Below are 12,141 nucleotides of genomic sequence, written 5' to 3'. Positions count from 1 at the left end.
CAGTACCACTACAGTACCACTACAGTACTACAACAGTACCACTACAGTATTACTACAGTACCACTACAGTACCACTACAGTATTACTACAGTAACACTACAGTACCACTACTATCTTCAGACCACTCAGAGCTCTTTTACTCTATAGTCACATTTACACAGTTTTTCAACATCAGGAGTAATTTGGGGTTCAGTATTTTGCTCAAGGACACGAACCGTCAACCCCCTGACTATGGACGACAGACAGTGAAAAGTGCCAACGTAATTCTGATTTATTGTAAGTCTTAGGTAAGAGGTTCTGGTGCAGTGGGTTTCTATGACCGTCCCTCTGTTGTTTGTTGTTTAGTGACGTGATGTTGTTTCCATCTGTTGCTGAGGGATCTGACACACTGATGGTTTGGTTTCTGTGACGGTGTTAGGATGTTAGGCCGTGGCAAGACTGGCTCTTGTATTTGGTGTTGTAGTGACATGAAGACACTGACCTCAGTGTCTGTAGTTCCTAGATTGTCTGTGTTGGTGGATCAGTCTGTTTTCTTTTCGTTTACTATTGATCCACGTTGAGGGTGTCTGTGTCAGGTTACATATGATATTACATATTACAAGTATGTCTGGCTGCTAAGCTTCAAATCTCATCGATAGATAAATTGTATAATAGATTATTTAGTTCCTTTTTATCTGTAAACTGTCTGTATGTGTGTGGGCTGTAAAGCCTGATGTCTAATTGGCTGACAGTCGGTGAAGATGTGACTGGTTTATTAAGTCTCTGCTATTTTGCTGCGGAGAGAGAAAGAAAGAGAGAGAGAGAGAGAGAGACCCTGAGAGAGAGAGAGACACCCAGAGAGAGAGAGAGAGAGAGAGACCCTGAGAGAGAGAGAGAGAGACACCCTGAGAGAGAGAGAGAGAGACACCCTGAGAGAGAGAGAGAGAGACACCCTGAGAGAGAGAGAGAGAGACCCTGAGAGAGAGAGAGAGAGAGAGACACCCTGAGAGAGAGAGAGAGAGAGACACCCTGAGAGAGAGAGAGAGAGACACCCTGAGAGAGAGAGAGAGAGAACACCCTGAGAGAGAGAGAGAGAGACACCCTGAGAGAGAGAGAGAACCCTGAGAGAGAGAGAGAGAGAGAGAGGGAGAGAGACACCCTGAGAGAGAGAGAGAGAGAGACACCCTGAGAGAGAGAGAGAGAGAGAGAGAGAGAGAGAGACACCCTGAGAGAGAGAGAGAGAGAGAGAGAGACACCCTGAGAGAGAGAGAGAGAGAGAGAGAGAGAGACACCCTGAGAGAGAGAGAGAGAGAGAGAGAGAGAGACCCTGAGAGAGAGAGAGAGAGAGAGAGACCCTGAGAGAGAGAGACCCTCAGAATAGAGAGAGAGAGAGAGACCCACCGAATAGAGAGAGAGAGAGACCCTCAGAATAGAGGTACTACTACTGGGTATTGTTAAGAACCTCACAATTTGATTCGATTCGATATTGATTTAAATGCTTCGATATCGATTCAGTAATAATAACTTCCATCATGTGTTTGCGTGTTGGTATGGCATATCATGGTTTGAGTGTGTATACAATCTTCTTAAAACCCCAGTTTTCCACGACACTGTGAGGTCCTTACATATGAAGACAGCACAGACTCCGTTATCTTCTGTGCCCGGGCAGAGTTTGGTGGCAGTTTGCAAAGGAAGTATCTGTGGAGTTGCGTATGTTTTGAATCCACAGGTTTAGCTGCGGGTTGCTGCAGAGCATCTGCATGGTGTCGGCTTAAGTGGTTGCTCAAATTTGTTGTGTTATTGTAGTATTTTAGTACTGCCTGGCACAGCTTACACACTACCTTACTTTGGTCTATTTCCTGTGTTCTGGCTTTACACTGGAATCAAAAATTACTCCAAACGTCTGCTTTTAAAGTTGAAGGTGCTGGTTTAACATTGCTGCTACCTGCTTCGGTTGCCATGTTGTTGTTGTTGTGTGGTCGAGTGCGGCCTCCGTCCGTACAACGCAAATCACAAAAAAAGGTGTTGCTCACCGCGTCCCCACTGGCCAGGGGATTTAATGAATCGATACTGAATTGGGAAAAAATAAATTGCAATGCATTGATGAATCGATATTTTTACCCACCCCTACCTCAGAGAGAGAGAGAGAGAGAGAGAGGCCCACTGAATAGAGAGAGAGAGAAAGAGACCCTCAGCAGGGCTCCAGACTAACTTTTTAGAAGAGATTGTTGCAAGAAGTGTGCAAATCTGAGAGTAGTGTGTGAAGACATGGACATTTTTGAGGGGGAAATAAACTTTTTACGTTGTGAAGGCATTATCTCCGTGATCGATTATTCTGGGCTTTCGGTGAAGCGAGCGGTGGAAAAACAGGTAGGCGACAGTACTGTTTGTACGGTTTCTGCACAACTTATGAGTTGAAAAGGCATGTTGTTGTCATGTAAGGGCCCTGATCATGTTGCACAGACATTTTAATTGCATTTTGTGTCTGTTAAGAGGAGCAAAAGACACTCTTTAGGATATGCCCCCAAAAAGTGTATTATAACTAACTGGGAGCCATTAGCTGCAGGAACTCCAGTTTGCTAGCACCGGTTTTGGCTGTTGTTTTTCCTATCGACAGTACTCGGTGACATCTAGTGATCAAGACTCGGGTAAAAAGTTCCCCTTTAACGCCATAAGGTCACCTTTTTATCGCTCTCCATAACTTTCATATAATGTGAATGATTTTTAAACAAGAATAAGGTGTAGAGAAATGCTTTTCTTTATTTGAAGCACAATTATATATAAAAAGAAAAATAAAGTGCTTCACTGAGCTGAAATTGAAACTAAATTTCAAACTAAAACACTAAGCAAAATAAAACATTTCCAAATAAAAGTTCGATACGAAACGTTGTTGACCCGCTCACGAATGCACTATTTCCGGCCATATTCTGACTGCACTCCTGACAGTACACGCAGTGCATTGCGTCACATCCTTTGTTGTACCTCAGCCAGGGAAATTGTTTCAGCCAGTCCTGTCTGAAGGAATATATTTTGACCTTTTTAAACTCGGTTTTCTCCTCCTCTGGTTCCGAGTCTGATGCTGTCGCCGAAGGACCGGGGCTCGGCAATTTTTAAACACACACAACTTAGCGCGGTGAACAGGACCACAGCCAATCAGAGGCAAAGACCCGCCCGAGCTCTGTCTCTTGTTGGTTTAGAACCCGATATGATCCTACCATGAGTGTGTGAGTTCGGTCACAGGAGAACACAGAGAGATGATGCGCTTGCGAAATAAATTTATGTTTTCACCCGGGCAGCGTCAGGTGCACCAGTGCGACCTAGAAAAATTATTAGTCGCATGTGCGACAAAATTGGTCGCACTCTGGAGCCCTGCTCAGACTGAAAAAAAAAAAAAAAAAAAAAATATATATATATATATATATATATATATAGAGAGAGAGAGAGAGAGAGAGAGAGAGAGAGACCCTCAGACTGAATAGAGAGAGAGAGACCCACTGAATAGAGAGAGAGAGAGACCCTCAGACTGAATATATAGAAAGAGACCCACTGAATAGAGAGAGTGAGAGAGAGACCCTCAGACTGAATATATAGAAAGAGACCCACTGAATAGAGAGAGTGAGAGAGAGACCCTCAGACTGAATAGAGAGAGCAGTCCATCAAGGTGCTTCATCTTGCGTCAAGACCCCCCCCCCTGTTGAGTGAAAACTGTCCCTAAGTTGATTGGTGGTAAATGTAAATTCTGAGCTCTTTACCAATTTAGTACCATCAAATAAGAATAGTGTATTGATTGTAATTCAGTTCAGTTTTATTTGTATAACAGAAGTTATCTCAGTTATCGTCCCCATAACACCGCCTGCTGTTATGGGGACGTATTACTCCTCGCGCACGCGCAGAACATACGCTCCAGTCGGCGTCAGTTTGGTGTGTTCGGAGGCACTTTTTTGACCGACTTGGGGAGACGGGAGCCGACTGATCAGTCCGACTGCTTTTCTGCCGACGGTTGGCCGTCGGGTTGGTGTGTCCTGGCCTTTGCACAGAGAACTTTTACAGCTGGTTTCTCCCAAAAGGGGGCGTGGTTATTCTGAAGACAGGAAGTGACATGCTCCAGTCTATTGAGAGAGAGAGAGAGAGAGGGCGAGGGCGAGGGACCCTCAGACTGAATGTAGAGTATATTTGTTGGTCAGTTTTCTGATCAATGGATGTGATCAGAGACATTTAAGGAGACCTGTTGAGTGGTGTATATTGATTATTGTCAGATGGTGATTGATCAGAGCTTTCAGTCTTTCAGTGAACTGATGCAGTTTTATAAATGTAGATTGTGTTTGGTCCATCGCCCGTTGTTTTTATGTTTTTGGCTGATTTGTATAATTTTATTTAGTTAGTTTAACGTTGTTCCTGTGAAGAATGAGAGCTCTCTGTGACGTTCACACACTGAGCTGATATTTGTAGAGCTGTTGAATAAAGACAGTTTGCTGAGTTTTATTTAGTTTCTGTGTGTTCAAAGATTAATTAACAAGGTCTCAATTCAGTAAAAGAGAGAAACTTGAATTGAAGCTGTCGGTCTTTATTTTCCTTTAATGACATTTGATGAGTTTATTTTCTGTATTAAAGCCGTTGGACCTCGTTGTTCATACTAAACTCGTACTATCAGCGATTTATTGTAGATATATTGGTGTCGGTTAGAATATTTTAAAATATAGGCCCACTCTATTTGGACCTGCTAATAAGAGACTAACAAAGAACTATTAATGACCTAATAGCAAACTCATTATGAACTCTAAACACAGTGTGTTTGGCAGCAAAAGTTTAAACGTGCTCAATATCTCCAAACTAACAGATTCCAGTATTGATCAGACTGCAGTGTGTGTGTGTGTGTGTGTGTGTGTGTGTGTGTGTAACCCGGTCACTCTGCCTGCAGCAACGGCAGCAAAGCATGCTGGGAGCAGGAGGAGGAGGAGGGAGAGGCAGGTCCCCCCTCCCTCCCTCTCGCTCTGTCTGCCTGGCTCCTGATTGGCTGCTTGTTCACCCAGCTGACGGCACTGTGTCAGACAGAGAGAGAGAGAGGGAGGGTGATGGAGGCTACAGCGATGGGGTGAGCTGCCATTTTCTCTTTCTTTATCCCAAATGTTCATCCTTTATTCACACTGTTTTTATTTGTCTGTGATTGAGAGAGAGAGAGAGAGAGAGATGATAGAGGAGAGAGAGAGATGATAGAGGAGAGAGAGAGATGATAGAGGAGAGAGATGTGAGAGGAGAGATGTGAGAGGAGAGGAGAGATGTGAGAGGAGAGGAGGATGGAGGATGAGGATGATGGGGGAGGATTGGGATTTTCTCCTTTCATTGTCTTTTCTCTCGTGTGTTTTTGTTCTTCTGCATTGAATTTATTTTGTATTTCCTGTGATGGAGGGAGAGAAAAAGAGAGGGGGAGAAAAGGAGGGGGAGAAAGAAGGGGGGGGTAGATGGAGATAGGAGGGAGAGAAAATGGCTGACCGATGATAAAGGAAATAAAAAATAAAAGAAGGGAGGACAGGTTGTTTTTTTCTCTTTGAGAGTATCCAGGATCAGACGGATCACTATTGATTATCATTGATCAAACTGTGATTGATTAATAGTTGATGAGCAGGAACTGTTAGACAGGAAGATGTGACAGTGCGTGGTAGTTGTAGTTCTGGTGGTAATACTGCACTGGTGTACTTGACATGTAGTACTATGTGGTTTTACTGTAATACTACTGTAGTAATAAGTAGTAGTAGTACTGTGTATCAGGGATGTGTTCAGATCAAATCTTCACACTGTGACTATTGGAAAGTATCAATAATAATATCACAATAATAATATCAGTAATATCTGTAATAATAATATCACAATAATATTAGTAATAATATCACAATAATAATATCACAGTAATAATATCAGTAATATATCAGTGATAATATCAGTAATAATAATATCACAATAATAATATCACAGTAATAATATCAGTAATAAAAATATCAGTAATATCACAGTAATAATATCACAATAATAATGTCAGTAATAATATCAGTGAAAATGATATCACAATAATATCAGTAATAATATCACAATAATAATATCAGTAATAATAATAGAGGTGTGAATTGTCACTGATCTCACGATTCGATTACGATTATCATGTCTTTGATTCCTCGATGCATCACGATGCTTCAAATACATTTTTCTATTAAAGCCATATAGGATATTTGACTTGACGGAATGCATTAAGATACTGTATAGGTAATTCTAATTCAATTTTATTTGTATAGCGCCAATTCATAACAGACGTTATCTCAGGACACTTTTCAAATAGAGCAGGTCTAGACCGAACTCTTTAAAACATAGTAGTAGTAGTTCAGTATAATACAGTTTTCTATATTACTTCATATGGTTGTTTTCATCCAGATAAGATATGTAAGATATAAACAATCTTTTTTATTTAACAGTCTGAACACAGCAGACACATGCACACTAGGGGTGGGCGATATGGGCAAAAAATAATATCTCAATATTTTTTGGGATTTTGGCGATAACGATAATCAGTCGATATCCTTTAAAATGTGATTAGAATTGTCTGAGCTGGACTTGTGTCCACCAAACGCGTTTACAGCGCTGAGAGAGCTCAAAAACTCATTTTCCGAGCGCCCAGCGGTGTTAAAAGTTGAACAGATTTCAACTTGAAGCGCTCTGAGCGCTGCGCTAAAAAAAAAAACGTCTCCGCTGACATCTTTTTACCGCTGAAGGCGCTTAGCGCTCTGAACGCTGAAGCCCATAGGACCCACGTCTCGGCACTGAATCATCTGAAGTACCGGGAGCTTCAGGGACCGGAGGTGTTTGCATTTTCTCTCTATCATCACAACGCGCTGCTAAACTGTTGCAAGGAGGATGCTAGCGAGAGGTCACGTGATCACGTCATGTGATCACGTAGGCCCACTAGTTGTGTGACTGAATCCTGCCATGCTGTAGAGAGCGCTGCTGCACCGTGTATTAATGAATGTGAGGAGTTTCCGCGAGCGTTTCATTGTTTTTGTCGAAGTAATTTAAATACTCGATAATGGAAATTTGCACATCGTCAAAACAACAATGACGATATTATCGCAAACGATATATATCGCCCACCTCTAATGCACACGCACACGCACACGCACGTGTCTCCCGATCGTGTCATTAGACAGAGGGACAGTATTCAGTGTCTCGGCACTTTTCTTACCTATGATTGTGACCATGTCCAATGCTGCCGGAGTATTAGCTCCTCTGCTATTGTGTGATGGTTTTTTGCACATGTGATGTGGCGGTGTTTGTACGAGGATAACGGTGCGTTTTTATTTACTGATGCCGTGCTCACTGAATGACCGGCCTGTTGGCGATACTCATCGAGTATCCGATGAAAAAAGTCCAGTGGCTTATTGACAGAACTGGGGTGTAAGTTCTCCAGGTGCCGTCTTAATTTGTGTGGTTTCATGCTGTCCGCTGCCAGAGTTTTTAAACATAAAACACACACAGGTCTCCTAATTTCCGACCGTATTCACGGTAAACTTAAAGGCTATGTAGGCTTCGTCATATTTCCTGCTCTTATTAGGTTTCTGTCGGTTACCGTCACTTGCTGTTCTTGCCTCTGACGTCTCCTCCGTTTTTCTTTTTACTCCTGTCAGAAACTTCTCCATCTCTCCTCCCCCGTCAGTCCCCCCTGCCTCTCACGCCCCACTATTTGAGAAGTACTGGTCTAGATGAAACGGGTTAGGCTACTGAGAATGTTATTTTTCATTTGAATGTTTATGCCACGGCCGGAAAATTAACAAGCGACATCATTGCGTTATAATCGATTATGGTCGTCCACTGCATCGATGCAGCATTGTCCATGTCTGCATCGTGATGCATCGATTATTTGATTAATTTCAAGTTCAAATAAATAATATCACAATAATAATATCAGTAATAATATCACAATAATAATATCAGTAATAATAATGTCAGTAATAATATCAGTAATATTAAACTGTAGTGTTGTAATACTATAGTGTTGTAGTATTGTAGTATTGTAGTATTGTCGTGTTGTAGTACTGTAGTGATGTAGTACTGTAGTGTTGTAGTATTGCAGTGTTGTCGTGTTGTAGTACTGTAGTGATGTAGTACTGTAGTGTTGTAGTATTGCAGTGTTGTAGTTAAGGGTGGGCAATATGGGCAAAAAATAATATCTCAATATTTTTTGGGATTTTGGTGATAACGATAATCAGTCGATATCCTTTAAAATGTGATTTGAATTGTCTGAGTTCGGGTTAGGGTTGAGTGCGCTCTGAACGCAGAAGCTCGTAGGATTTGTATCGGCACTAAATCATCTGAAGTACCGGTAGCTTCAGGGACTGGAGGTGTTTGCATTTTCTCTCTACCATCACAACGCGCTGCTAAACTGTTACAAGGAGGATGCTAGCGAGAGGTCACGTGATCACGTAGGCCCGCTAGTCATGTGACTGAATCCTGCCATGCTGTAGAGAGCTTTGCTGCACCGTGTATTAATGGATGTGAGGAGTTTCCGCGTACATTTCAATATTTTTGGCGAAGTAATTTAAATACTCGATAATGAAAAATTTCACATCGTCAAAACAACGACGATATTATCACAAACGATATATATCGCCCACCCCTAGTTATAGTATTGTAGTGTTGTAGTACTGTAGTGTTGTAGTACTCCAGTATTACAGTACTACAGTTACAGTTCTACAGTTACAGTACTACAGTTACAGTATTACAGTACTACAGTTACAGTTCTACAGTTACAGTACTACAGTTACAGTATTACAGTATTACAGTACTACAGTTACAGTGCTACAGTTGTAGTATTACAGTTACAGTATTACAGTACTACAGTTACAGTATTACAGTATTACAGTACTACAGTTACAGTGCTACAGTTATAGTATTACAGTTACAGTATTACAGTACTATAGTTACAGTATTACAGTACTACAGTTACAGTTCTACAGTTACAGTACTACAGTTACAGTATTACAGTACTACAGTTACAGTGCTACAGTTATAGTATTACAGTTACAGTATTACAGTACTATAGTTACAGTATTACAGTACTACAGTTACAGTGCTACAGTTATAGTATTACAGTTACAGTATTACAGTACTACAGTTACAGTACTACAGTTACAGTATTACAGTACTACAGTTACAGTGCTACAGTTATAGTATTACAGTTACAGTATTACAGTACTACAGTTACAGTACTACAGTTACAGTATTACAGTACTACAGTATTACAGTAGTACAGTTAAGATACTACAGTACTACAGTTACAGTATTACAGTACTACAGTTACAGTATTACAATTACAGTACTACAGTTACAGTATTAGTTACAGTACTACAGTATTACAGTACTACAGTTACAGTATTACAGTACTACAGTTACAGTATTACAATTACAGTACTACAGTTACAGTACTACAGTATTACAGTACTACAGTTACAGTATTACAATTACAGTACTACAGTTACAGTATTAGTTACAATATTACAGTGCTACAGTATTACAGTACTTCAGTTACAGTACTACAGTACTATAGTTACAGTATTACGGTACTACAGTTACAGTATTAATTACAGTATTACAGTACTACAGTTACAGTATTACAGTACTACAGTTACAGTATTACAGTACTACAGTATTACAATTACAGTACTACAGTACTACAGTTACAGTATTACAGTGCTACAGTTACAGTATTACAATTACAGTACTACAGTTACAGTAGTAGTTACAGTACAACAGTATTACATTACTACACTTACAGTGTTACAGTACTACACTTACAGTATTACAGTACTACAGTTACAGTATTAGTTACAATATTACAGTGCCACAGTATTATAGTATTACAGTACTTAAGTTACAGTACTACAGTACTATAGTTACAGTATTACAGTATTACGGTACTACAGTTACAGTATTAGTTACAGTATTACAGTACTACAGTAACAGTATTACAGTACTACAGTTACAGTTTTACAGTGCTACAGTTACAGTATTACAATACTACAGTTACAGTATTACAGTTACAGTATTACATTACTACAGTTACAGTTTTACAGTACTACAGTTACAGTATTACAGTACTACAGTTACAGTTTTACAGTACTACAGTAACAGTATTACAGTACTACAGTTACAGTTTTACAGTGCTACAGTTACAGTATTACAATACTACAGTTACAGTACTACAGTTACAGTATTACAGTACTACAGTTACAGTATTACAATTACAGTAGTACACTTACAGTATTACAGTACTACAGTTACAGTATTATGGTACTACAGTACCACAGTTACAATATTAGTTGCAGTATTACAGAGCTACAGTATTACAGTACTACAGTTACAGTATTGCAGTATTATGGTATTACAGTACTACAGTTACAGTATTGCAGTATTATGGTATTACAGTACTACAGTTACAGTATTACAGTATTATGGTACTACAGTACTACAGTTACAGTATTACAGTACTACAGTTACAGTATTGCAGTATTATGGTATTACAGTACTACAGTTACAGTATTACAGTATTATGGTACTACAGTACTACAGTTACAGTATTACAGTACTACAGTTACAGTATTACAGTGGTGGATCCTTTGTGTGCAGGTCTGTTGTGGGTCTTCCAACATGGCGGCAGCGTCCTACGACCAGCTGCTGAGACAGGTCGAAGTGTTAAAGATGGAAAACTCCAACCTGCGTCAGGAGCTGCAGGACAACTCCAACCACCTGACCAAGCTGGAGACAGAGGCCTCCAACATGAAGGTACTGTAATACCAACAGCCTGTCTCTCTCTCTCTCTCTCTCTCTGTCTCTCTGTCTCTCTCATACACAGTCAGTGTCTCTGTTTGTGTGTGTCTCTCTCTCTCTCTCTCTCTCTCATACACAGTCAGTGTCTCTGTTTGTGTCTCTCTCTCTCTCTCTGTCTCTGTCTCTCTCATACACAGTCAGTGTCTCCCTCCCTTCAGCCCAGAATAGACTGTGGTATTTTCCACCAACCACGCGCTGCTCTGAGCTTCAGAATGAGCTTGTTGTTGTTGGGAGTGAGATATCAGATTGTGAGAGGATCTTTGACACAGAGGGCTCAGGAAACATATCGGAGTGAGCGGTCTGTCCTCTCTGCTCATCTTCCTTATTTACCGTTGTTTTTATTCTTTGCTGTTGTTTTTGTTGTTGTTCTTTCAGTGTCCTGGTTTTGTATGTTTTGGTGTTCTTTAGTCTCTTTCCTACGTTTGTTTGTGCAGATGTTTTCTTCTTTTACTTCTGCTCTGTTCATCCATATAGTTTGTATTTGATCTTTTCTGCTTTAATTCTTTGCTTTCTGTCTGTATTCCCTTATTTTCTATCTTTTCTTTCTCATATTATTTGAATCTTCAGTTTTTATACTCCTACTGTGTGTTGTGTAGTTTTCTTGTTCTTTATTGCCTCGTCCTTCCTCTCCAAACATGCACTCACTTCCCATTTCCTGTTTCCTGTTTCCTGTTTTGTGTCGATGAGCAGAGAACACACATGGACAGTGTGAGTGTTGTTAGTTTCCATCATGTCGCTGTATGAACGCTGTCGCTTCATCGTGGTGAGTGATTAACTCTGAATGACTGGGCGAGAGACACAGACAGAGAGAGAGAGATTTATCTTTATGTGTATACATAACTGTCAGTATATATCCTGTGCATGCTCAAAAATCAATAATCAATCATTTCTTTATACGGTTCCTGTTTATTTTCAGATTGAAGGGGCAAGGAGTTGATTTTGATAGTTTGGTTTCTTTGTTTTTCTTGTGCTGTTAAAATTTAAGTAGACTATAGATAGATTATAGATACGTACAGTAGATTATAGATGGATTATAGATACGTACAGTAGATTATAGATAGATTATGGATACGTACAGTTGATTATAGATACGTATGATAGATTATAGATACGTATGATAGATTATAGATACGTACAGTAGATTATAGATACATACAGTTGATTATAGATACGTACAGTTGATTATAGATAGATTATAGATACGTACAGTAGATTATAGATACGTACAGTTGATACGTACAGTAGATTATAGATACGTACAGTAGATTATAGATAGATTATAGATATGTACAGTAG

At 40.0% G+C, this 12,141-nt stretch overlaps 1 protein-coding gene across 2 annotated transcripts in view; it reads left to right on the top strand.

Moving 5' to 3' along the window:
* Nucleotides 1-12,141, top strand: part of apc (APC regulator of WNT signaling pathway) — a 46,387-nt gene that overhangs the window by 9,971 nt on the left and 24,275 nt on the right. The window contains exons 1-2 of one of the 2 annotated variants that reach the window (XM_051412027.1): nucleotides 4,919-5,071; nucleotides 10,645-10,800. In XM_051412027.1, the coding sequence (XP_051267987.1) occupies nucleotides 10,666-10,800 (135 nt within the window). In that variant the 5' untranslated portion in view covers nucleotides 4,919-5,071; nucleotides 10,645-10,665. Of the gene's footprint in view, nucleotides 1-4,918; nucleotides 5,072-10,644; nucleotides 10,801-12,141 lie in introns of those variants that run through there. The other variant, XM_051412028.1, reaches the window with a different exon arrangement.

This window comes from Dicentrarchus labrax, unplaced genomic scaffold (genome assembly GCF_905237075.1).
Source record: "Dicentrarchus labrax unplaced genomic scaffold, dlabrax2021, whole genome shotgun sequence".
NCBI classification, from domain to species: domain Eukaryota; kingdom Metazoa; phylum Chordata; class Actinopteri; family Moronidae; genus Dicentrarchus; species Dicentrarchus labrax.
The sequence above is the reverse complement of the archived record's forward strand: the minus strand, read 5'-3'. Positions and strand labels throughout refer to the sequence as shown.